At 34.3% G+C, this 27453-nt stretch overlaps 1 protein-coding gene across 2 annotated transcripts in view; it reads left to right on the top strand.

Moving 5' to 3' along the window:
• Metap2 (methionyl aminopeptidase 2) overlaps window positions 1-25726 on the top strand; it is a 38763-nt gene extending 13037 nt beyond the window's left edge. For both annotated transcript variants that reach the window (XM_048803709.1, XM_015482921.2), the window contains exons 4-11: window positions 1490-1592; window positions 8231-8392; window positions 9107-9288; window positions 10101-10195; window positions 18627-18723; window positions 23313-23416; window positions 24295-24410; window positions 25040-25726. In XM_048803709.1, the coding sequence (XP_048659666.1) occupies window positions 1490-1592; window positions 8231-8392; window positions 9107-9288; window positions 10101-10195; window positions 18627-18723; window positions 23313-23416; window positions 24295-24410; window positions 25040-25292 (1112 nt within the window). In that variant the 3' untranslated portion in view covers window positions 25293-25726. The remainder of the gene's footprint in view (window positions 1-1489; window positions 1593-8230; window positions 8393-9106; window positions 9289-10100; window positions 10196-18626; window positions 18724-23312; window positions 23417-24294; window positions 24411-25039) is intronic.
• Window positions 25727-27453: the final 1727 nt, after the last annotated feature.

The following is a 27453-nucleotide window of genomic DNA, read 5'->3' as shown; positions in this document are numbered from 1 at the left end:
AAAAAATGGTTCCTTAGATAATAATTTGCCTCATTAAATGGTCATGTTTATGTGCCTTTTTTTCCCCTTTACAGAACAAAAAAAGGAAAATATGTGTAAAATTTAAGAAAAATTTCATAACATGAACCACTTACTCAGTAGTTGGTAAATGCTTCAGTTGCTGAAAGTCATATATTGCTGCATAAATTAGCTCTCATGCAACTTCTTGGTATTCCCTTGGATATAGCATTCATTACTAAAAGGCAGGTCTTCATATAGTAAGAACTACATGGTTAGTTCTTATGTATTTTTAAAAGTTTCAAGAGAAAAATTTATATTTTCTTAAAGCATTTTGGCAACTTTACAGGTTGAGTATCCCTTATCCAAAATGCTTGGGATCAGCAGTGTTTTGGAATTTTTGAATTTTTTATGTTTCATATACACATTTCCTAAAGGTAATTTTAGCGTGCTTGTGTTTTGACTGAACCCTGCCACATGAAATAAGGTGTGGAATTTTCCACTTATGGCAGTATGTCAGTGCTTAGAAAGTTTCAGATTTGGGGTGTTTTGGATTTTTGGATTAGGGATACTTAAACTTTCTAGAATTTGGGAAATAATGTCTAAGATGTTTGCCAAGTGCTATAACTTTTTTCATGTACCTGGAAATTTTGCATATGGCTAACTCAAGATTTTCAGCATTGATAGTTTATGCTCTTAACTTTTACTAATTATTCCCTGGGAATAATAGTTTTTCACTTATTAATATGTAATAGGACTTCTTATTTTCTTGTTACTTTTCTTTGTGTGTGTGTGGGGGGGGTTTACTGGGGATTGAACTAAGAAGTACTCAGCCCCTGAGCTACATCCCCAGCCCTATTTTGTATTTTATTTAGAGACAGGGTCTCACTCAGTTACTTAGTGCCTCATTTTTGCTATGGCTGGCTTTGAACTCATTATCCTCCTGTCTCAGCCTCCTGAGCCGTTGGGATTACGGGCATGTGCCACCATGCCTGGCACTTTTTTGTTTTTTATCTGTGAAAGCCAACTTCTGTGCTCTTAACATCTCTGGTACAGTAAGTGGGGATGAAAACATTGGAAGTGTGCTTTTTCTACCAAAGCATATGATGTTTTTATGTTTTAAATACATAATGGAATCTTGAGGAGTTAAAGATGTCTTTTTAATTTAATTTTTTCATTGATTCTAATTAGGTAAATATGACAACAGAGTGCATTGATTCAATGTATACAATTGCAGCACAACTTTTCTTTTAGTTGTACACTATGTAGATGTAGAGTCACACATGTTCCTATGGTATTAAGATCATTCTACCATGTAGCAATAAGTCAGGAAATGGCCTGCACGTTGAAGTGTCTTCTGTTTTTAACTGTAATATGACATCGGGGAAATTAAAATGAGGACATATAACAATCATTAGGACAGAGAAAGCTATAATAACTGCTTACTTTTGTATTTAATTATAGAAGTTAACACTTTATTTGTGTTTCACAGCAAGAGTTCAGACAGACCCTCCCTCAGTACCGATATGTGACCTGTATCCTAATGGTGTATTTCCCAAAGGACAAGAGTGTGAATACCCACCCACTCAAGATGGGTAAGGATCATAAAACAACTTCTAGTTTGACTTTTGGCAATTTTAGTTTAGCAATCAAGCAGGTTTGATTTTTATCTAAACTTTGAACTACTACTTTATTATTAAAAGCTTATGAATTTGTATACATTAGAAGCCCTCTTATCCAAAATGATTGGGACCTCTTGCAGGTTGATTAATCAAAAAAAAGTGGGACTCTCCCCCCAAATAAATCTTTTTAGATAAAGGATAATTTAAATTTGTTTTTCACTTTTCAGTATTTTGGCATGGACTTCCTTTGGATTTCATTTTTTTCCCTTCATAAACTATTCATAATGCATTACCTATGATGTCTATGTTGGATTTCTCTGGAGAGGAGTAAGAAAGAACCAAGTGAGCTGAGGATGGGTGTCGTATCTTTACATTTTTCCCCAAAAACATTTAAATTTAATCTTATCTAGAGTTAATTTGACAAAAGTGTTTTTATTTTGTTTGGTTTTGGTGCTGGGGATTGAACCTGGGGGCCTCTACCATTGAGCCACACCCCAAACCATATATATTTTATTTAGATTTTTTTTTTCCCCTTCCTGAAATTGAACCCAGGAGCACATTACCACTAAGCTATGTCTCTAGTCCTTTTTAGTTTTCATTTTGAGATAAGGTCTTGCTAAATTGCTTAGGGCCTTGTTTTATTGCTGAGGCTGGCCTCAAACTTGTGATCCTCCTATCTCAGCTTCACAATTCACTGAGATTATAAGTCTGAGCCACTGTGCCCCGTTTGACAGAAGTATTTTTTGATGGTTTATCTTTATAAGAGACTTTCAGAGTAGTCATTTTAGTTTTCATAGAAACAGTTATTTTTATGTAGTGTGTTATTGAATTATATAATTACAGTATCAAGTACAGATGACTTACACAGGTTTGGGAACAAACTCTCCCAATTCTTAGAAAATTGTTTTGTGGGGATAGTTTCATCTGGTCAGCAGATGCTCATAGTGGTATTATGTAGACAGCATGGAAATTGGAACCAAACTACCTGTATTTAAATCCTAGTCCTAACATCCAGATTTGTGACTGGGGCAAGTAATTTATTGTGTCTGCTTTCATTTCCTCTTCTATATAATGCACACTTTGAAGATTGCTGTGAGGAACGATAACATATGTAATGCACTTAAACAAGTAACAGATGCATTGTGAGCATTAAGTAAATTAGCTGCTATTATTACTTCCAGCATAGTAACCTGTCAGCCACAAATATTCAGAATACCATGGTCATTTCAATCTGTTTTACAGAGGGAATCAAGAGCATTGTGTAAGCCGGGCATGGTGGCTTATGCCTATAATCCCAGTGGATCGGGAGGCTGAGGCAGGAGATCGTGAGTTCAAAGCCAGTCTCAGCAACTTAGCCAGGCCCTAAGTAATTTAGTGAAACCCTGTTTCTAAACAATATATATGTCTTTAAACAGTATATGTGTGTGTGTATCTATAAATATATTTAGAATGGGCTGGGGATGTGGCTCAGTAGTTAAGTGCCCCTGGATTCAGTCCCTGGTATTAAAAAAAAGCATTGAGTGATTCAGTGGTTGCAATAGTTGGTTAAGAAAGCTTCTACTGTAGTTTTCTTTTTCTTTTTTCTTTTTTGTATATAAAGACATCCTATTTTCCTTTAAACATAAAATATGATGTTAATTTCACTTCCTTTATTCCCAAATGTGAATATTATTAGGCATTAAATCTGTAAAATTGAGGATTTTATAGCACAGGCATCTTTTCTTTGAATGTGAATTCACCATTTGCTATCCCTGTCTTAAAAGATGTACTTTAAAAAAAATATTGTTTTAGTTGTTGATAGACCTTTATTTTATTCATTTATTTATATGTGGTGCTAAGAATTGAACCCAGTGCCTCACACATGTCAGGCAAGTGCCGTACTACTGAGCCACAACCCCAGCTCAAAAATACTTTTTAAATGTCATAGATACATGCAATTATATGTGAATCACATAAATTCTCATAGTACATATGTGGTCACATACATCTTTAAATTTATTTATTATTTATTTATTTTGCTTATTCCCTCTTCTTTCCCTTCCTTCTAGACTCATGTTAACCACCTAGCAGGTAGCTTTTCATATTTTTCTTTGCTCACATATGTGTACATCTGTGTCTTTTTTATATAAGGGAGAAAATTTTGTCACTGTTTTATAAAAATGGAATCATAGGCACACTTCCTTTGCTTTTCTTATTCAGTGCTACCTCTTGAAAGTCTCTCCAAGTAATTAGAATACCTCTATTATTATTATTATTTTTTTTTTTTAAGAGAGAATGAGAGAATTTTTTTGATATTTATTTTTTAGTTTTTGGCGGACATAACATCTTTGTTTGTATGTGGTGCTGAGGATCGAACCCCGGCCGGGTTCACAGGCGAGCGCGCTACCGCTTGAGCCACATCCCCAGCCCCTCTATTATTATTTTATTCCACCAATCTGTAATTGATGGGCATTCTCTTTGTCTCTAATATATTTTGCCACTATAAATCATTCAGCAGTTAATTCTGTCTAGGTAGGTATATGTGTATTAAGTAAAAATAATTTTCAGAGTCGGATTATTTGTTGTTTTATTACATTTTTTGTGTACTCATTTTCTTTCAAATGGATAGCTGGTTTATTGGTAAATAATTCATGCTACCGAATTAAATGACCATCTTTGTCATATTATATATTCTTATATATAATGGAATCAATTTCTGAATTGTTTGTTCTGCTTCACTGATCTATTTGTCTATTCTTATGATATTGAAACTTTAAAATAGATCATAAACTTTGTAATATAATAAGTTGATAAGACAAATTATTCTCCCCAGTCACACACATACATACTGAAATGTCATTGTGAGAATTCTGATTAGAATCACATTGTTAGTAGTTTCTGAAATTTGGCAGTTTTATTGCTGTTTTATCCATTGTCCTGGTATGCTGTTTTTCATTTATTCAGTTTTTTTTTTTTCAGATTGGTTTTATCTGTTTCTTGTTAAATTTGTTCTTAAATGTTTTATGTTTTTGCTGATATGAATGAATTTTTTATGTGTTTTTTTAAAGTATTTTTTTTATTTGTAGATGGACACACTAGCTTCATTTTATTTGTTTATTTTTATGTAGTCCTAGGGATTAAAGTGTTCTACCACTGAACCACAGCCCCCAATGAAATGTTTTTATTCCATTTCTATCTGCTTATTGTTAGGAGAGGAAAGTCATTGGTTTCCTATGTTTGTTAACATAGTGTTAATAATTTAATGTGAGTCTTGTGGAATACTTGAAGTAACTTGAGAAAAATACTGAGTCTTTTTTTTTTTTTTTTTTTGTAGTGGGAATTGAACTCAGGGGCATTCAACCACTGAGCCACATCCCCAGCCCTGTTTTGTATTTTATTTAGAGACACGGTCTCACTGAGTTGCTTAGCACTTCCCTTTTGCTGAGGCTGGCTTTGAACTCGCAATCCTCGTGCCTCAGCCTCCCAAACCTCTGGGATTACAGGCACGCACTGTGGTACCTGGTTTGAGATTTTTTAAAAAACTACCTTTTTAAATAAAACTACCTTTCCTTGCTGTTAGCTTCTATTGCAAATTAAATATAGGTAGAAAGAATTCTGGTTTAATGGAGGAAGCTGTTAATTATATATTGAAATACTTTTCAAGGTAACAGTTTTCCTAAATATTGCAATGTTGTGTATTGTCCTGTAGAAATACAAATGGTTATTTGTATGGCTGTTTGCTCTTTTCTTTTATCATAGAAGTAGTTTTTAACCGTTTGCAAATAAATTAGGTTCTTTGTAGATTCAATGTAGGAAAGAGTGACTCCATAATATTTTTGTCCTTCATTTGGGCCTTAAATTATAACAAGAGGCCCTTATAGTTGATTTCTCTATGATTGCTGATTTTTAATTTAAACTAAAGACTTCAAACAAGAGTTTCTTTAATCCAGTTTCTGATTGGTAGTTCTTTGCCACTGATGGAGATCATTCTATAACCTTTGTGGTGTTTGTTTTAGTGCTAGGGATCAAATCAAAAGCTTCATCTCCAAGACATTCCATAATCTTGAAGAATCCACTCCTTCTAAGAGTGTAGGATACTCATGAGATTTCCTGAGTTTAGTATTGGGGGTCTTTATTACAGCATATTCTGATTCTAAAATTTAGAATAGTGCATTTGAAATTTAATTATACTCACGCTTTAGCCTTTAAGAACTAAGTGTTGGATGGGGGGGCAAGAGTTTGAATTAATAATAACTAATTCATTTTCACAACCTAGATTCATGATTTCCATTAGCTTCCTATGGACGTGCTTTTCATTGATGTTTTTTACTTTTTGAGGCAAGTGGTGCTTAAACTTGACTACCAGCTACTGCTGTGGTATATGTGCTAGAATTATGGCGATGTAAGAGATGAAGAATTATGCTGTGTCTTTTTTAAAAATTGATTAACTATGACCTTCATGCCTGCCTGAAAATGATTTGTTCTTAGAATATCCAGGTTCTTAGTTCTGTTCCAGCTTGGAGTAAGCAACTACTGTATTGTAGCATATTGAGCCACTTCTTGAGAGTATTCTTTTTAAAGGAAGGATCTTATCCTATTACTTTCTAGTCTGATGCTTTTACCATATATAGATAGGATGGTCCATTGTATATTTTGAATAAAAATTGCTTAAATTTTCACTGTTTCTGTAAAAGTAATTTATATACATTTAAATACTTATGGGGTTAAAACTGACTTTATATTGATGGTACCATACTATTTTGATTATCTGATAACATCAGTAAACAGATCTCAAATACATTTCCAAACTGAAAACAAACCAAAGAAGTCTGTGTGGTGCTCTGCCAAATAGGACATCTCCTTTGGGCCTTTGCAAATTAGAGGTGCTAGATATTGGCACACAAGTAGCAAAAACAGTAGGAAATGAACGTGGTAAACTTGATAGTAACACACAGAAGAGGTCAGGAAGTATTTTAGAGCATTAACTTAGAGGCCTGTTAACTTAGACTTGGGTATATTTTTTTCTATAAAGGAACGTGTACTAAATATTAGGTCTTGAGTGTTACTCATCTCTGTTGTAGCATGGAAGAACCTGTCCACAGTACATAAATGAATAGGTACAGGAATGAAATTTTATGTACAAAACAGATACCAGGTTGGATTTAACTGAGAGCCGAAGTTGGCTGAGCCACTGGCTTAAGAGGCAAATAAGGGTAATTCCTTGAAGTAGCCTCCTTTGTACTCTAGTAATCAATGAGTTGTGAGCTATATACACAATATTACTGAAGAATGTGTGGAGCTTAGACAGGTGCAGTGGTGAATGCCTGTAATCCCAGCAACTCAGGAGGCTAGGATGGGAGGTTTGCAAGTTCAAGGCCAGCCTGGGCAATTTAGCAAGACCCTGTCTCAAAATTTAAAAAAAAAAAAAAAAATTAAAAAGGGCTGGGAATGTGGCTCAGTGGTAGAGTGCCCCAAGATTTGATCCCAGCACAGACCCTACCCACCCACTCCCAAATTATGAGGATGTTCTAAAAGATTTTTCATTCTAAAACAGTAACTATTTTTTAAAAATGTTCTGCTTAGAGGGAGTCAATGGCTTTCATTCCTAGATATTAAATATAAAAATTTGTTAACCCTGGCAGTTTAAAAATGTGTGAGTCATTTCTTAAAGAGAAACATTACCTCCGGTATCTTATACAATCAGAAAAATCCTATACAAGCACATAGTATAATGTGTTTTGAGGATAGTATAAACACATTTCCAGTTCAGGTCTTTGGATTAATAGTTAGCTCTTGCTATCATTGGGTTCTTTCTGTGCCTGTGGATTCATCCAACTACCAATCAAAAATATTAAAAAAAAATATATATCTGGGGTTAGAGATGCAACCTAGTAGTAGAGCACTTGCTTACCATGTAAGAGGCCCTGGGTTTGATCCCTAGCACTGCAAAAAGAAAGGAAAAAAAAATATGGTGAACACGTACAATGTACAGACTTTTATTATTGTTCCCTAAATGACATAGTATAACACTTACATAGCATTTACATTTTATTAGGAATTTTAAATAATCTAAAGATCACTTAAAGTATACAGGAGAATGCCCATTGGTTGTATGTATATACTACACTACATCATTTTATATAAGGAGTTTGAGCATTCATGGATCTTGGTATCCCCAGGGCATTGGATTTGTTCTGGAACCAGTTCCCCAGATATGCAGGACAATTTTACTTCTCTCTTGGCTAATTTTTGTTGTACTCTTTTGAAATCTGTAAGTATATATCGCCTCAAGTGGAAGTATGACCTTTTCTCTCCTACCTGCTTGGTTTCTAGGACTCTTATGTCTTTTCTGGTTTTCTCCTTTTTTTATTTTATATTGCCAGTATATTAGTCTGACTATGAATGAAATCACTTGAGGTGTTTTTTCCCCTTAAGAATCTTAAAAAAATGTTTAACTTGATTTGGTTTGATTACAGGTATGTGATTTTGGTATTTCAGAAAGTTTGTTGACATACAGAAATTGTGCATAATATCCTTTATCTAAAGTATCTTGTATTATTATCTCCCTCAGCTTTTATGCTTGTTCTGCTGTTTTTTTAAATGACTCATAGTATGCTATGCCTATTCTAAAGGCGAACAGCTGCTTGGAGAACTACAAGTGAAGAAAAGAAAGCATTAGATCAAGCTAGTGAAGAGATTTGGAATGATTTTCGAGAAGCTGCAGAAGCACATCGACAAGTTAGAAAATATGTTATGAGCTGGATCAAGCCTGGGATGACAATGATAGAAATCTGGTAAAAGGAATACATTTTTGTAAGAACATGATAAAAAAAATTTTATTTAAATACTAACTCTGCAGTTATAATGTTTGGCTTTCCTTAACTGTTTGCTCATAAAACTATTTTTAAATAAAGATTCTATAAATATCTACTAAGTTCTTGTATCACTATAATGAGGAAACCAAAAGAGGAGCACACTTGTTTTGTACCGTGGTCTCTCTCTTTTTGCACGTGTATATTCAGGTGCACATGTATTCATTACTAATTTTTATATTCTGTGTAGTAATCTCTTGTGATTTAATAATTCATAATAAAATAAAAATTCTTAGACACAAAGCATAATTATAGTGCAGTGAAGAAACCAATAAAATTATTTCCCTAATTTTTCACCTTGAGAAATTATTAGTATAAAAGACAGTTCTTTGATTTAGATAATTTAAAAAATATACATCATGAAAAAATAAAATCAACATTTAAACTTATCAGAAACTTATCTCCTAGTAAATAAAATTGGATTGTTTTCTCCAGATATGAAATTTCTTTGTCTTTTATAGATGAGCTATTTTCATATCGTAGTAGAAATTGTTACTTATTTATATCCAGAAAATACTGAGATTGTTCCCAAAACGTAATGTAAGAGTTTTAGTAAACATTCTGGCCTTACTAATCTATAAGGTATATAAAGGTAAGAATCTAAAAGTAAACAAATTTCATTTTCTTTTTGTTTAGTGAAAAGTTGGAAGACTGTTCACGCAAGCTAATAAAAGAGAATGGACTAAACGCTGGCCTGGCCTTTCCTACTGGGTGTTCTCTCAATAATTGTGCTGCCCATTATACTCCCAATGCTGGTGACACAACAGTATTGCAGTATGATGACATCTGTAAGATAGACTTTGGAACACATATAAGTGGTGAGTTCATGGATATAATTCCTATCTTTTACTCCACCCCCTCGGGAAAAAAACCAGCCACTCCAGAATTATAGTGTTAGATGGAACTATAAATACTGAACTTCCAAATTCTGTTCTTGTCTCCTTTTCAGTAGAGATGTGTTGAGGGAGATTTTTTCTTTTCCTTTAAAGCATCCTACTGAAAATGAAGTCTATTGGGTAATCAAGGTTTATTTTCTTTGTATTGAAGCATAGAAAGTATCCTGTGTTTCTTTAGTCAGGTCATTGTTATATACATTATCTATTCAAATAGTAGAGCCTTTAATTTTTTCAGCTTTGGGGTATTTGTTTACTTTTGTAAACTCTCCCCAAAACCCCAAGTATCTTATTTCTTACTTAACAGGCAAGAAAGCAAACTTAGATGAACTACTTACCTAAGGTTTACTGAATTGGATAGGTAGGATCCAGTGATTCTATTGGTTTGGTTTATTCATTTTCTTTTGCCCTACATTGTTCTGTATTTCATTGTCTTTTCTTTTTTCTTGCTTCATTTTTATTTCTGTTTGTTCACATAGCTGTCTGAGAGAGTAGTGAATTAATATTACAGTCTAACAGATGAACTCGGGAATTACACATTTCAGTCTGAAATCTTTGTGTACTTCCTCCCCCACCCCCTTTGGTTATGAATGATCTCTGGAAACTTAGAATGCTGCCTTTCTTGAGCCCATCATTATGTTTTCCTTTTAACTATCGAGGTTGGTAGATTAAATGCTATAAATTAAATAAATTGAGTAACTGAAAATAAACTTACAGATGAATTGTTGTTCTTTCAGGTAGGATTATTGACTGTGCTTTTACTGTCACTTTTAATCCCAAGTATGATGCATTATTAAAAGCTGTAAAAGATGCCACTAATACTGGAATAAAGGTATGTGAACTGTAAGCACCATTTCATAGAACATGTTTTAAGCATTTTATACTCTGTTTTATAGTCTGTGGGTAGTTAAGGTGAATTACTTATTTCAGTGCCTCTAGAGTCTTAAGTGTGTAATAAGTATACCAAAGGCTTTTTTAAAATTCATCTTTTCTAGTATTTATTAAAACTTAAGAGTTTGAATCTATTTTTGCCTGCCAAGTTGGCTGTTTTTTGTTGTGGTTTTTTTTTTTTTTTTTTTTTTGTAAATAGGCTTTATTTTTTGAGCGGTTTTAGAGTCACAACAAAATTAAGCAGATAGTATAGAGATTTTTTCATGTCACCACCTATGTATTACTTCCTCTACTGTCAACATCCCCCAACAAGAGGTACATTTGTTAAAACCAGTGAACTAACATTGACATCATAAACATTCAGATTCCTTAGTTTACATTAGGCTTCATTCTTAGTTTTGTACATTATTTTTTTTTTTTTTAATATTTTTTAGTTGTAGGTGGACACAATACGTTTAGATTTTATTTATTTTTTTATGTGGTGCTGAGTATCAAACCCAGGGCCTCACCTGTGCTAGGCAAGTGAGCGCTCTACCTCTGAGCCACAACCCCATCCCCCTTAGTTTTGTACATTCTGTGGTGAGTTTTTGTTGTTTTGTTTTTCCGAGTTTTTTGGGATTGTATTGGATATTGAACTGAGGTCCTTGTAGATGCTAGGTACTCTGTCACTAAGCCATATCCCCAGCCCCCATTTTGTGGGTTTTTACAAATATGTAATGCCATATTCACCATTATAGTATCATACAGAATATTTTCACTTCCCTTCAAATCCTCTGATCTGCCAGTTCATCTTTCCTTCTTACAAATCCCTGGTGCAGCCTAGCTTCCCCCAATCACCACCATGTAGTGTGTGAATGTGTGTGTGTGTGTTATAATACATACTACATAACATTTGCCATCTTAACCGTTTCTAAGTATACAATTCATTGGCTTTAAGTACATTCATAATATTTTGCAGCTGTTACCAGCATTCATTTTCATAACTCTTTTCATCTGGTAAAACTGAAACTTCATACTTATTAAATAGTAGCTCCTGATTTTTCCTTCTTCACTAACCCCTGGCAAAAACCACTATACTGTCTTTGATTTTGACTAATATAAGTGCTTTGCTGTGTAAGTGGAATCATAGTATTCATTTTGTGATTAGTTTATTCACTTAGCATAATATCCTCAAGCTTTACTCATGTTGTGACTTGTGTTGGAATTTATAAGACCGAATAATTTATTGTATATCGGGAACAGTATTGACCACATTATATTGTTATATTTTTGAGTGTATGAATATGTAACATTGAATCTCATTTATATATAATTATAATGCAACAATTGAAAATATAGAAAGAAAGAAAATTTTATGTGTGTACCACATTTGCTCATCCATTCATGTATTGATGGACATTTGGGTTATTTCCTTGTTTTAGCTCTTGTGAATGAATAATGCTGCTATAATATGAGAGTACAGATATCTTTTTATTTTTATTATTTATTTTAATTAGGTATATGACAGCAGAATACATTTTGATTCATTGTACACAACTGCAGCACAATTTTTCATTTCACTGGTTGTACACCATGGAGCATTGCACCATATGTGTGTGTCATGCGTGTACCTAGGGCAGTGATGTCTGTCTCATTTCACCATCTTTCCTGCCCCCAGACCCCCCTTCCCCACAAGTACAGATATCTTTAAAACACCTTGTTTGTCAGTTCTTTGGGTTATGTACCCAGAAATGAATTACTGAATCATATGGTAATTGTTTTAAACTTTTTGCCATATGGCTCTACATTTTACATTTCCTCTAACCTAACAGTGCATAAAGAAAGGTCTGTAGCTCAGTGGTAGAGTGTTTGCCTAGTATGTGTGAGGAATTGGGCTCAATCCTTGGCACCACATAAAAATAAATAAATAAAGGTATTATGTCCATCTGCAAACAAAAAAGGTTCCAGTTTCTCTGCATCTTTAACTTCACCTATTTATCTGAGTAGTTTTTTTTTTTTTTTCCATTTTTTTGGGGGGGGGATTATTTTTTGTACCATGGATTGAACCCAAGGGTGCTTAACCACTGAGTCATATCCCCAGCTCTTTTTATTTTCTGAGGCATGTTTTCACTAAGTTGCTGAGGCTGGCTTTGAATTTGGAAATTCTCCTGCCTCTGGGATTAGCCTCCAGAGCCTCTGGGATTACAGGCATCTACCACCATGCCTGGTTCTTTTCTTTAATAGTAGTCATCCTAATGAATGTGATGTAGTGTCTCATTGTAGTTTTGATTTTCAGTTCCCTAATTATTAGTGAGGGGAGCATCTTTTCATTGCTTCCAAGTCATTTGTATATCATCTTGGGGAAGAGATCTATTCAAGTCCGTTGCCCATTTTTTAAATTAGGTTGTTTTGTTGTTGAGTTTCAGGAGTCCTCTATATATTCTGAATATCAATCTCTTATCAGGTGATTTGCAAATATTTTCTTCTACTTTGTGAGTTCCTTTTTATTGTTTTCATATTGATGCATAAAATGTTTTCATGAAGTCCAGTGTTTTTTTTTTCCTTTTGTTGTGGATTTTTGGTATTACATCGAAGAAATTATTGCCCAAATCCAGCATTTTGAAGTTTGTGCCCAGTGTTTGCTTTTAAGAGTAAGTTTTAGGTCTTAAATTTAGGTCTGTTATCCATTTTAACTTTTGGATATAGCATTAGGTGAGGAAGGGTCCATCTTTATTCATTTGTATATGGTTATCCAGTTTTCCCAGCAGCATTTGTTGTAAAGACTGTCTTTTCCCCATTGGGCAGTCTTGGCACACTTGTCCAAAATATTTGACAATCTGTATGAGTGTTATTTCTAGGCTTTATTCCATCCATCTATGTCTGTTTTATGCAAGTCCCACACTATTAATTACTGTAGCTTTGTAGTAAGTTTTGAAATAGAAGGTATGAATCCTCCATTTTTGTGCTTATTTTTCAAGATTGTTTTGGCTATGCAGCATCCCTTGGGGTGCCATTTGAATTTTAGAGTGGAGTTTTTTATTTCTATGAGAAACACCATTGGGATTTTTTTTGTTGTTGTTGTTGCTGCGGCTTTGGCATGCTAGGCAAGCCCTCTAAAACTGAGCTACATTTTAGTCCCACCATTGAGATTTTGATGAGGATTGCATTTAATCTGTAGATGGCTTCAGGTAGTATAAATGTCGTAATCTTAAGTAATACAGTTTGTGGACATGGAATATGACTTCGTTTATGTCTCTTAAAATATCTTTCAACAATGTTTTGTAGTTTTCATTATATAGGATTATTTCCTTGCTTAAGTTAATTTCTTTCAGATTGTTAAATGTATAGAAATGCAACAGACTTTGTGTTCAACTTTATATCCTCTACTTTGCTGAATTTGTTAGTTTTTATAGTGTTTTTATTTATTGTTGTGGAATCTTAGGGTTTTCTACCTGTAACATCATATCATCTGTAAACAGAGATAGTTTTACTTCTTTCTTTCCAATTTAGATACCTTTTGTTTCCTTTTCTTGCTTAATCTGATTTGAACTTCCAGGGTTGAATAAAAATATCAGTGTAGTCATTCTGTCTTGCCTTACTTTTGGTCTTAGAGAAAACATTTTTGCTGTTGAGTATTGTGTTTACTGTAGATTTCTTATAGGCACCTGACTTTTCATATGTTGAAGGTGGTTTCCTTCTACTCTTAAATATATACATATTCTTTCCTTCAGTGCTGAGTATCAAACCTAGGGTCATGCATGTGTTAGCCAAGCACTCTTATCACTGAGCTACATACCCAACCCTCCTTCTGTTCTTAATTTGTTGAGTATTTTTAATCATAGAATTACATTGAATTTTGACAAATGCTCCCCCCTTCCCCCCTTTTCAGTATTGGGTTGGAGATTAAACCTAGAGTCTTATACATACTGGGCAGGTACTATGCTACTGAGCTACATCCCTAGTCTATTTTGATTTTATTTGGAAACAGGCTTTTGCTAAGTTGCCCAGGCTGGCCTTAAACTCGCCATCCTCCTTCCCTAGCCTTCCAAATAGCTAGGTTCATAGGATGTGTTACAACCACCATGCCTAGCTGTCAGATGCTTTTTATGCACGAAGATAATCATGTACTTTTCTCCCCTTCAAATTTGTATGTTTGCATTGATTTTTATATGTGGAACTACCTTTGCATTCCAGGAGTAAATCTCACTTAGTCATGGTGTGTAATCCTTTTAATATGCTGTAGGATTAAGTTTGGTAATATTTGTTGAGGATTTTGTATAAAGTGTTTATTAAGAGATACTGATCTGTAGTTTTCTTATAGTGTCGTTGTTTTGCTTTTATATCAAATTAATGCTGATCTCATAAGATAGTTCATTCTGTCCTTTTCAATTTTTTGAAGAAATTTGAGAAGGGTTGGTATTAGTTTTTGTTTTGAGGTTCTGTGGATTAAAACCATGACCTTGAGTATGCTAGCCAAGCTCTCTATCATTCTGCTGCACCCCCAGTATTAGTTGTTTAAGTGATAGAATTCATAGTGATGCCATCAGATCCAGGAATTTTCTTTGTCAGAAGAATTTTGATTACTGATTCAGTTTCCTTAGTAGTTACAAGTCGATTCAGATTTTGTATTTCTTTATGATTTAGTCTCAATAGGTTTTGTGTTTAGGATTTTGTCCATTTCATCCAGGTTATCTACTTGTAAATGTGTGGTTGTTTGTGGTTCTCTCAGAATCATTGTTTTATTTCTGTAGAATCAATAGTAATATTCCACTTTCTCATTTTAGTAATTTAAGTTTTTTTTTCCTTAGTCTATCTAGAGAATTATCAGTTTTGTTAATCTTTTTTTTTTTTCTATTTTCTCTAATTCATGTATCTTTGCTCTAATTATTTCCTTCCTTCTGCTAGTTTTGGGTTTAGTTTGTTTTTCTTTTTCTAGAAAGTTCCTTAACTGTTTTGTCCCATTGTCCAATTGTGGACAACCTATAGAAACTTAAATACAGTATATACTACATAATAATAATGAATGTAATTATAATAATACATAAGCTCTAGATTATGATTTCTAACATATTTTAGTGCACCTGTGTCTATTTTGTTGAAATAGTCACAGAATTGAAAACTTGACACTTAATGGGTTAAATTGTAATATTATGTTATTGATTTGAGATCTTTTTTGTTTTGTAATGTAAGCACTTATAGCTATAAATTTATCCATTAGTACTGCTTTTATTGTATCCCATAAGTTTTGGTATGTTGTGTTTTCACTTTGCTTTCCCCTGTTTTTTTTGAATCTCTGTATGTTGCCCAGTCTGGCCATGAACTTCTGGGCTCAAGTGATCCTCCTGCTTCATTCTCCTCAGTAGTTGGGACTACAGGCGTGTACCTGCACCGGGCTTGTATTTTTATTTTCTAATTACCCTCCTGATGTCTTCTTTAATCTATTAGTTTTTTTAAGAATGTATTGTTTAATTTCCACAATTTTGTGAATTTTCAAGATTTAATTTCATTATTAATTTTTCTTCACCTCATTGTTATTGGAGAGGATAACTTGGATAGTATCTATCTAATCTAAATTCTGGTGAGACTTAATATATGGCCTAACCATATATTCTATCTTGGAAAATGTCCTTTATGTACCTGAGAAGTATACATGTTCTCTGTTGTAGAAATTCCAACTGTGTGTGTATGTCTGTTAGATCTAGTTTATTTATTAAGTCCTCTTGTTTATCTTCTGTTGGGTTTGTTTTATTTGTTAGTGAGAGTATAGTATTGACATTTCCAGCTGTTATTGGAGATTTGTCTGTTAATCCTTTCAGTTCTGTTAGTGTTTGCTTTGTATATTTTAATGGTCTGTTATTGGTGTTTATAATTGCTATATCTTGTTCCATTGAACCTTTTATTGAAATTTGATGTCTTCCTTATCTCTCCTTGCCTTTGTTTGCTGTTATTGTTTTTTAAGTTTTATTTTGTTGGATATTGGAGTAGCTGTTTTGGTTACTGTGTGCATAAAATGTCTTTTTCTATGTTTTCATATTCAGTTTATTTATGCCTTTGGAGCTAAGCAGATTTCTTAGATATATAGCATGTAGTTAGATCATGCGTTTTTATGCATTCTGCTAATCTGTGACTTTTCATTGAGAGTTTAATCCATATTACTGATAAAGGAAGGTATGGTTTCATTTTGCTATTTTTCTGTATAACTTGTAACTCTTTTGTCTCTCATTTCCTACATTGCTCTCTTTGTTTAATTGATGTTTTTGTAATGAAATGTTTACTTCTCATTTCTTTTTTGTGCCTATTCTATAGATATTTTCTCTATGGTTACCATGAGGATTACACTTAATATTTTAAAGTTAAATCCTCAGTGTGAATTTTTTTGAACCATGTACACATTTTCCAACTTAAATTTTTACCACGATACATACCATAATAACATTTAGATTAAAACTAAGTTTTAAAAAATATCTTAGTTATGTCATGTAAAAAAGAAAAAGTGGAGTTAGAAATCATCATTAGACTAATGGTAGCAATTAGTTCTTCATATGATTGAGTTACTGTCTAGTGCCCTTTCATTGTATACTTTGTGGGACTTCCTTGAGCATTTCCTACATGGTAAACCTAGTAGTACTAAACTCTCTCAGCCTTGTTTATCTGGGAATGCCTTTATTTTTCTACCTTACTTTTGAAAGACAAGTTTGCTGGATATAGAATTCTTAGTTGACAGTTTTATATTTTAGCATTTTGAATATATAATCTTACTACCTTCTTGCCTTTGGAATTTCTGATGAGAACTCTGCTTATAATCTAATTGAGGATTCCTTATATGTACTGAGTCATTTCTTTCTTGTTGCTTTCAAGATTCACACTGTCTCTAGAAAGTTTTTATTACAGTGTGTCTTGGTATATAGGTCTCTGAGTTTATCTCTTGGCATTTATTAAACTTCTTGAATATTTGTGTCTTTCATCAAATATGGTAGGGAACAGACATTTTTTCTTTACATTCTCTCTCTGCCCCTGTTTCTCTTCTCCTTCTGAGACTCCTACAGTGCATATATTGGTCTAGTTGATAGTAACCTATGGGTCCTCTTATCTTCAGTTTTGGTGATCCTTTCTTTGTATTTCTGCCAATGATGGACACTCTTTGTTAATATGATGCTGTTGGTTAATAAACATTTGTGTACAAGTTAAAAAGGAATCCTTCTCACTAGAAAGATTTTCATTTTGGTTACTGCACTTTTTTTGGTTTCCTTAAGGTTTTTTAAATCTCTTGATATCTCCATTTTGTTCATACATTTTTTTGTTGGACTTCATATCTTCCTTTAATTCTTGGGACAACTTTAAGGTAGTGGTTTTAAAGTCTTTGTCCAGTAGATCTCCCTCACATATCTTTCAGAATAGTTTCTGCTGATTGATTTGTTTCCTTTGAATGGGCTACTTTTTCCCAATTTGTATGCAAACTGATCCCCACCCCCCTTTTTGTAGTTATAGATGGACAGAATGCCTTTATTTTATATGTTTATTTTTATTTGGTGCTAAGGATTGAACCCAGTGCTTCACACATGCTAGGCAAGCGCTCTGCCACTGAGCTACAGCCCCAAGCCCTCTTCTCTTTCTTTATTGCAAGTGTTCCCTGTCAAGAGTCCTCCTGCTATGTAAACTTAAGGTCTTCTCAAATTTTTTCTGGGCATTTTCCCCTGGGTATGTGTGCTCCCTTTTTAATGATCTCATATATTGTTTTGAATGTACTGATCTTTAATGTTTAGCTCCTAAAAGAGGAAAAAGACAAAAGTGAGGAAGTTAGGAAGTCCAAGATGTGTGTGTGTGTGTGTGTGTGTGTGTGTGTGTGTGTGTGTGTGTTTGGTGGTGGTGCTGGGGATTGAACCCACAGCCTGGAGCATGTTAGGCAAGCAACTCTACCACTGAGCTGCGCCCTCAGCCCCCTCCAAGATATTTGAGACAGTTTCTTTTCTGCTACTTCTGGCTTAGCCCAGCTGTGTGGAGGTTATTATAGGAACCACCTGATGCTTCCCATGCAGGTTTTAACTTCAGTAGATTTCCAGCATTTCCATAGGTCCATCAGATAGATTTTGCCAATGCTTTTGTTGTCTGGGTAGGGACACATATTTCTGGTACAAATTCCTGATTATATGTTCCTTACATTGCTCAGAAACAAACCACATCATTAATTTTATTATAGTCAAAGAAACTTGGGTTTACTCCTGGTGTTTCTTATTTCACCATCTTTCCAGAATATTCCCCAAAGTCTTTTATACAGGTATTTATGATGTACAAAGCAGTTTTTCTGATTGTCCTTTATTTTTAAATACTAAGAAATTAAGTCACTGCATAACTTTACTCTGTGAAAAACAAAGTTTACTTTATTCTTTTTTTAGTGTGCTGGAATTGATGTTCGTCTATGTGATGTTGGTGAGGCCATCCAAGAAGTTATGGAATCCTATGAAGTTGAAATAGATGGGAAGACATATCAAGGTATGGTCTTTAAAAATGTATCTTATTTTGAAATTAATTTTTTCAAACTACTGTTGATTGCTTTCTTTGGATCAACTCTTAGGTGCATGCTAGAAGTACTATGGTCACTGACAAGTCATCTGGGAAATTATTCTAAGGTAGCCAAAATTTGAACTAATTTCTATAACTAGTAAAATCAAGGATTAGGGAAAAGCCAGAGTCCCTTTCTACTGATGATTCTCCCAATATTTCTGGTGTGCTGCATCCATTTCCATCAGTTCAGCCTTCTTCCAGCTCCCAGATTCTATCTGACCATCCCCAGCCATAGTTCTTCCTGATCTGTGCTTATGACTCTCTATAACTCTGTTCTAATAATTTTCTTGCAGACTATTTCTTAACCACGTCTGTTTGTCATTTGTGGACTTTTGAGTGGAGGCTCGTCCTGCTTCCTTGTCTCTCAGTAAATTCATGTCATTCAGTCATGTCATCCCTCTAGGTATTACCAGTTACCTGATAACTCAGTGGCTCTCGTCTCCATAACAGTCCTTTCCCATGTGTGAATACTGAAACTTACCAGCAGTCTTGTTCTCTTAGACAACTATTAGTCTTTTTTTTTTTTTTCTCTAGCTATTTAATTTCCCTTACTGTAAATGTCTTCCATTTCCTTTTTTATAACCTTTGGGGGCTAGGGGTGTACTTCAAGTGGTAGAATATGTATGCTTAGCATGCATTAGGCCCTGGGTTCGATCCCAACACCCCCTTCCCCCCCCCCCCCAAAAAAATGTACACACACACATATATTCATTCCCTCTGGTGGGACACTCTCTCGGTTGCATCATGGTTGAATGTCCTTTCTCCTGCCTAGCCCTCATGTCAGTGTTAATTCTTCTCTTTCATCTGTACCTTCAACTTCATTATTTCTGTGACTTTCATGCACATTTAGTCACTAGCCCTCAGAACATCAGTTGAAGCCAGAATACTCTAAGGCTGTTAACCGTTGGAGAGGAAATATTGTGAGATAATGAAGAAACGAACTTTGAGGTTAGACATGTCTAACTTTGATCTTAGATAAATCCTATAACCTGTAAGTACCCAAGTTTCTTTGACTATAGGATTAATCATGGGATTTGTTTTTGAGAAATATAACAGTTCCTGGAACTTAGGCACTCAGCAAATACTTGTCATTTCTCCCTATTCTTTCCCCCAGTTCTGGATGTCTCATGAATATAGTCCTTGGTCAAGATCCTCTCAAGTCTTTTTTTTCCTTCTCTCAGGAAATTACTTTCTTGAAGAGAAAAATAACTAAAGAAACCAAATATCCCTTAATTTTTGCCCTGATGCAAAAAGAAAATCATACTTCTTCTCTGTTCTTATAATTTTATCACTCTTATTTGAAGAAAAAGGATCTTTTACTCAGCATTAATCCTGACACCTTAATAGCCCTCTCCTACGGTCTCTGTCTTTCCCCAGAAGCTCAACTGAAAAAAAATATTTGGAAGAGCTGAAAGTCATAGGATTAGATTACCTCCCATAATTTATATATTTTGTTTCTGGCTTTTATTATGTGAAATTTTTAAAAACTTAATTCATATGAAAAGCAGTGGATTTAAATTAGCTCGTCCCTTAGTTAAGGGTTCTTTTCCAGGTTGCTTTTCTTTGTGAAATATTGTTTTCCCGGTTCTTTTTAAGAAGTTAGAAACTGTTTTAGGATTGGCTATTTATGTTATGCCTCAGACACGAGCTTCCCAGAATTATTTTCTGTCCATGGATAAAACGGAAATTAAGAGAATAAATGCCAAATTATTTTGAGGTATTTGTGGGGTCTATAAGTTTGGCCTTCTGGTTTCTAGGTTCGTTGCCATCATCTAATGAAGAGTGTTTTTTTCTTTCCGAATTTGTGACTCTTTTCTTTCCGAATTTGTGGCAACCTGTACTGAATAGCAGTATGCGTGAAAAGTACTTCTAGACTGAATTGAGAATTTGTGAAAATTCTTGGAAATTCCAATATTAGCCAGCATTACACCAATGTCCTCCATTTTTACAGTTTGTTCTCTCACAATTCTGCAGTTTGTTGGCATGTGATCTGCCTTTCAAGTTGTAATAGATGACAATTTGATTTACTGTGTAGTTCTAACCTTCATTATTATTAGGATCCTTAATACCTGTTTTCTTGTCTCTTTCACTAAGCTAATGCAACAGTTTAGGTTGTATTATTTCAGCACCTATTTGGATACTTCTTAGAGTATTAATAAAGGTTCTTAGTTAGAAGGCAACAATTTATTTTTACTAATTTAAGCAGAAAGCATATTAGAAAAATAATGATAATAGAAAGATAAAGAAATAGACTTTGTTCTAAACTTTTAGGAGTACTCATTCCAAAAACCACAGCAGAACTGGGTCATCAGGGAAGTGCCTTTGATCAAGAAACCAAAGGATTGGAAAGTTTACTTTTAAAGCTATTGGCATCAGAATTAGTCTACTTCTGTCACAGCATGTATAAATAAAAATGAGTATCCCTGTACCATTTCTGTCTCTGAAACTGGTATATTCTAGGAAGGTGTAGCCAAGAAACTTCTTAAGATAAAAATGTTTTTGATAGGCTTGTGTGGTCAGTTTGCCAGGCAGGTCTTTAGAGTAATGAGGTTTAAATTTTAAAATAAAAACAGATTATTTTGTATAAGAGGAATTAAAAAAGCTAATTGTTTTTTTTTTTTACATAACCCGCCCTAACTTTGTATTTAACACGTCATTTAACTGTTAACAGTTTTTAAAAAGTTTTACTTCCTGGGCCAGGGATATGGCTCACTGGTAAAGTGCTTGCCTAGCAATGCATGAGGCACTGGGTTTGATCCCTGGCACCACATAAAAATAAATAAAATGAAAGTATTGTGTTCATCTACAATTTAAAAAAATTTTTTTTTAAATCTTACTTTCCAATTCTACTACAGAATAAAGGTAGCTTTATACTGGAGATTCTAAAACTATAGAAATAGATTTTTCTAAACTTTTTCTTTTTTTTTAATTGTGAAGTGTAGTTCTGTAAATGCACAAAACACAAATTCAACATCTCAAATGCCAAAAACTATGATCTTATCCTTTGAAAGAAAAGACTGTTACCAGCATTCTAGAAGCCTCTCAATCCCGTTGCTTAGTCTATTTTGTGCTAGTATAACAGAATACCTCAGACTAGGTAATTTTTATAAAGAAATTTATTCATTTCTCGTCGTTTTGGAAGCTAGGAAGTCCAGGATTAAGGGGCCATCATCTAGTGAAGGACTTCTTCTCGTGTCAGCCCATGGCTTGAAGGGCAAAGGGAAGGTGGGAACAGAGGAGTGAGCCAGTGTGCACACAGAAGAGCCTTTTTATAAGGGATCCACTCCCCTGATAGTGGTATTGACCTGTACATTCATTAAGGTGGTGTCACCGTGACCAAATATCTTCGATTAGGCGTCACTTTCCAATACCACTGCATTGGTGATCATTTCCAAATACATGAACTTTAGAGGACATATTCACACCATAGCACTCACGTGCCTTTCCAGTTGCAGCAGTCTTCCTCTAGTAAACTTCCTCTAGTCTTGGGAACTGGAGTATTTTATTTGCTTTACTAATTATTCATCAGTAAACAGATGAAGTATGCTTAATTTTGAACTCATAAAAATATGGAGTTGTAGAGCGTATATATAGTTGTCCTTTTTGCTCATTTTATCTTTGCATTTCTTCTACTTATTAAATGTATCCCTAGCTTGTTGCTTTTATTGTTGTATAATATTCCTTTGTGTAACTATGCCATGATTTGTCTATTCTGTCACTGTTTTCAGGACATTGAGATTTAGATTTTAATATATACATATATATATATTTGAAATGTTGATGTAACAATAAAATTTAACATTTATTAAAATTGGCACAGTATTCTTGCTTTTGCCATAATCATGTAGATAAATATTTTTGGCTTTTAATCATTTGCATACATGGTACTTTTTTAAAAAGTATTTTTTAGTTGTTGGACCCAATGCATTTTATTTATTTATTTTTATGCAGTGCTGGGGATCAAACCCAGGGCCTTGCGCTTGCTAAGCAAGCACTTTACCACTGAGCTACAACTCTAGCCCACATACGTGACACTTTTATACTGATTTATAACTTCTTAGATGACTCCTAATGTGTCATCCTGTGATTTTTTTCCATTCCCTCTTAAATTCTTTTAAATTAATAACTTCAATAAACTATATGTTCAGGCAGCAGAATACAACAGACACTAGTATGGCAATATGTAAATCAATGGATGTGTAACTGATGTGATTCTGCAATCTGTATATGGGGTAAAAATGGGAGTTCATAACCCACTTGAATCAAAGTGTGAAATATGATATATCAAGAACTATGTAATGTTTTGAACAACCAACAATAAAAATTAAAAAAAATAAAATAAACTATATGTTCCACTAGAGTCCAGTTTATATCTAACTACTTTAGGTGTGAGGTTATTTAGTAGAGCCATTCCTTATTTTTTAAGCAATGCCTTAACTCTGTACCCAAAAGGCCAAGGATCTGCTTGTCCTACTAGATACCCTGAATAACACTTACTTCCCTATTTATTATGACAGTGAAGCCAATCCGTAATCTGAATGGACATTCAATTGGGCCATATAGAATACATGCTGGGAAGACGGTGCCCATTGTGAAAGGAGGGGAGGCAACAAGAATGGAGGTATGTAAATCATTAACACACTTCCATGAAAAGTATTTGGATTTTTTCTTCTTTGGGGGGAGTGTGTACTGGGGATTGAACTCAGGGGCACTCAAACCACTGAGCCACATTCCCAGCCCTAGTTTGTATTTCATTTAGAGACAGGGTCTCACTGAATTGTTTAGTGCCTCGCTTTTGCTGAGGCTGGCTTTGAACTCAAGATCCTACTGCCTCAGCCTCTTGGGTTACAAGCCAGTAGGATTTTTTTCTTCCAAAACTCATGGTAGTTAAACAAAATTTGAACTCATTTTGTTGAACAAAATGAGTTTACTGTTCATACTTGCCTGGACAGAAATTGGGATGTTTGTACAAACACACATCTGATCAGATCAGAGCCCAGTCTGCTGTGGAAGCTGGGCCTTCCAAAGTGTTTTTCAACATTTAATGAATGTTTACTGAGCATCTCCTAGGTACCAGTCTCAAATTTATTTCACGGTGCTATGGATTGAACCCAGGGCCTCACACATCCTAGCCACCCACTATTATCACTGAGCTCTATCCTCTGCTCTTTTTCAGATAATGTCTTAGTTGCCTAGGCCTTGAACTTGCAGTCCTCCTGCTTCAGTCTCTCAAGTACCTGGGATTACAAGCAGATGCTACCATGCCTGGGTCCAATCTTTTTAGTAGACACTGGTGGTATAGCAGTAAACAAAATTCCCTGCATTTTAATAAGGAATGCAGAAAGATCAAAATTTGCTTAGGAGATAAGGCAGGGAAAGGTTGAATGAAGACTGCTGCTGCAGGATGTTTCATGTTGCATTAGGTGGGAAGTCAAGAGATGGTAATTGCAACTAGTTCTGAATTTCTCTTTTTTCCTTGACCCGTATGTATTTTTGAAGGAAGGAGAAGTATATGCCATTGAGACCTTTGGTAGTACGGGAAAAGGTGTTGTGCATGACGATATGGAGTGTTCACATTACATGAAAAATTTTGATGTTGGACATGTGCCAATAAGGTGAGAGACATTGATTTATAATTAATATATCTCTTCTCAATTAACAGTATTTCTAAAAATAATGACAAACATAAGGGTATACATTTGTAAATGTACACTTATGTAAGTTGAGTTTCTACAATATAGTATTAGAAAGATTAGCCTGTTAAAAATTTTTACCTGAGATGAAAGTTATATGGGCAAGTGTCTGATAATTATAATAATGTCCAATTATTTTGCTAGCTAGTTAGTATTTCCTAGGTTTTTGGTCTTAGTATTTTCCCATTGTTAAAGTTATTTCAATTTACATTGCCTTTTTTTTAACCTTTTTATATAAGATGATTAAAGGTTGGATTTCTACCTCCTTTTATGTGTGGTTTTTGAGCTTGGTGCACAAAAGGGAACTTCCATGACTCTGTAGACTAGTACACTAGGAGTTTCACACACATGTCCATACACACCATGTAGCTGGTTTCATAATCAGCTGCTATATATAATTAGGGATGGGCTATTACACATTCCAGCTTTTGATTGTTGAAAGAGTAACAACGAAAGTTTCTGAAGACTCAGCTAAGGTTTGGGTTTTTCCTAATGGGGAAAATGAGTTGGTAATTCTTGCCAACCATTAACATTGGACTTTCTGTTCTTAGGCTTCCAAGAACAAAACACTTACTGAATGTCATCAATGAAAACTTCGGCACCCTTGCCTTCTGCCGGAGATGGCTGGATCGTTTGGGAGAAAGCAAATATTTGATGGCTCTGAAGAATTTGTGTGACTTGGGCATTGTAGATCCATATCCACCATTATGTGACATTAAAGGATCATACACAGCACAGTTTGAACATACCATACTGTTGCGTCCGACTTGTAAAGAAGTTGTCAGCAGAGGAGATGACTATTAAACTTAGTCCAAAGCCACCTCAACATCTTTTATTTTCTAAGCTTTGTTGGAATACATTATACCAGAATTAATTTGCAACATGTTGTCTGTTTTAACAGTGGACCTGTGTAATACTTTTATCCATGTTTAAAGGAATTTGATCAAAGGCAAACTGTCTAATGTAATTAACAAAGGAAAAAGCTTTCAGGACTTTACAATGTTAACTGTTTCCCCCACCCCCCGTCTAGGAAATGCTATAAAGCTCAAATTAGTTAGGACTGACTTATACATTTTGTTTTGAACACCTAAGAGATGCTTTTTGGATATTTATATTGCCATATTCTTACTTGAATGCTTTGAATGACTACATCCAATTCTGCACCTTTGCCCTCTGGTATTGCTTTTTAACCTTCCTGGAATCCATTTTCTAAAAAATAAAGACATTTTCAGATCTGAGAGCTACATTTCAATGTCTGTGGTTATAATTTGAACAGGAAGTAGCTAAAACTTTCAAGGCATTTTATCTGGACTGTAGATACTACACCGAGAGGTTCTGACATAATGGCTAAAATAAGATCTTCATGTACATTAAATGGAACAATAATCTTTTCATTCACCGGTATACAGTTTTATAAGATTTTACCTCTTATTGAACCAGATTAGTACCTCTCATTTTTTTCTGATGTTGGAAAAATGTACTAATTGAAACATAACTAAGTAGGAACATTTCGCCAACTTGAGAATCATTGATTTAGTGAAAAAACCTACAAACATTTCATTCCTTTGTTTAGTGGTAGTTATCAGGAGGTGTTTTCAGCTTATATGATAAGGGTATTAAAGCTACAAAAGCAAAGGAAGAACTCCCATGTTCAGATCTTGTTCTAGTTAGAAAGGTGAAACTGAAATTAGGGTTTTTCATTAGTGAGTCAAATGCTGTTAACACTCTGTTCCTTAGCTGATTTGGATTCTTAGTATCGAGATTGGCCATTTCAGGAAATGAGGTTACCAGTACCCTTCTTACATCAGCTAAATGCGTTAAGTTGAATGTAAGGATGCATAACATTTACTTGTTTGAACTGGACCCCACTACTGATTCCTTAATTGCTTGAATTCTTATATGTGATTTGTTCCAGCATAATTTCAATATTGTTATGTGCCAAGGTAAAGCCTTAATTTGTATATGCTTTTTAGCACAATGAGATTTTATTGCCTCTGGGATGCTTGTTTAGTTTGTATTTTGTTTACCTTTTTCTCTTAAGGAGAAAGCTATGACTTATGTACTTAAGATTGTTACATTGAAAAGCTGCTTTCAGCATTAGAGCTATAAATGAATGTTATCTTTTGAGAAAAACAATCTAGTTTTTAGCTGTAAAAGCTATGTTTATTATGGTGCTAATGTAATAGCTACCTTTGAATAATTTCTTCATTTTCTGTGATGCTGTTCAAGCAGCAGAGCTCACCAGTTTTGTGTGGACACATTGTAGGGCTTGGGCCCTCCAGCTAGCTCCTTTGGGGTTTTGAATCCATATGTTTATATGCTTTGGTGGGAAATACAAAACAAGTATTTTGATTTCTAAACCCAGGATTTTAAAAACTGATCCAAGGAAGAATTTCGGAGCTGAAAGACCTTTTTAGCAGTAGTGATCTATAAGTATATATGCTCCATGCTCCTTTCCCAGCTAACTAGTGGGAGCTGCCCCTGGAATGGATGCGATCTTGTAAATAGGAAAGCTGTCACTTAAAAAAAATTGTATATGTTTGCCTACTAGCCATGTATCTCTTGAAATCATTTTGTTATGTGTACAATGATGTACCTTATTGGTAAAATTAGTTTGATGTTTAACAATAGTGCCTTTAGTAAATTATTTTACAACCAAATATGTTGTTTTTTGTTAGACCAATTTAGGAGAATGTAGAAACCCATGTTGATATTTGAGATATTTAGTGAGAAATCTAAAATTTGTTCATTTAAAAATAGATTTTAGTTTCTTGTTTGCTAATATTATAATTTTTAGAGCAGTTTTAGATTCACAGCAAAATCTAATGGAAAATACTGCAGATTTCCCATATACCCTCTGTGGTCACACAGGTGTTAAATTTTAAGACTGCTTTGTGTGTGTGTGTGTGTGTGTGTGTGTGTGTGTGTGTGTGTGTGGAGTACTGGGCATTGAATCCTGGGCCTC

This window comes from Marmota marmota, unplaced genomic scaffold, assembly GCF_001458135.2.
Source record: "Marmota marmota marmota unplaced genomic scaffold, marMar, whole genome shotgun sequence".
NCBI classification, from domain to species: Eukaryota; Metazoa; Chordata; class Mammalia; order Rodentia; family Sciuridae; genus Marmota; species Marmota marmota.
The sequence above is the reverse complement of the archived record's forward strand: the minus strand, read 5'-3'. Positions and strand labels throughout refer to the sequence as shown.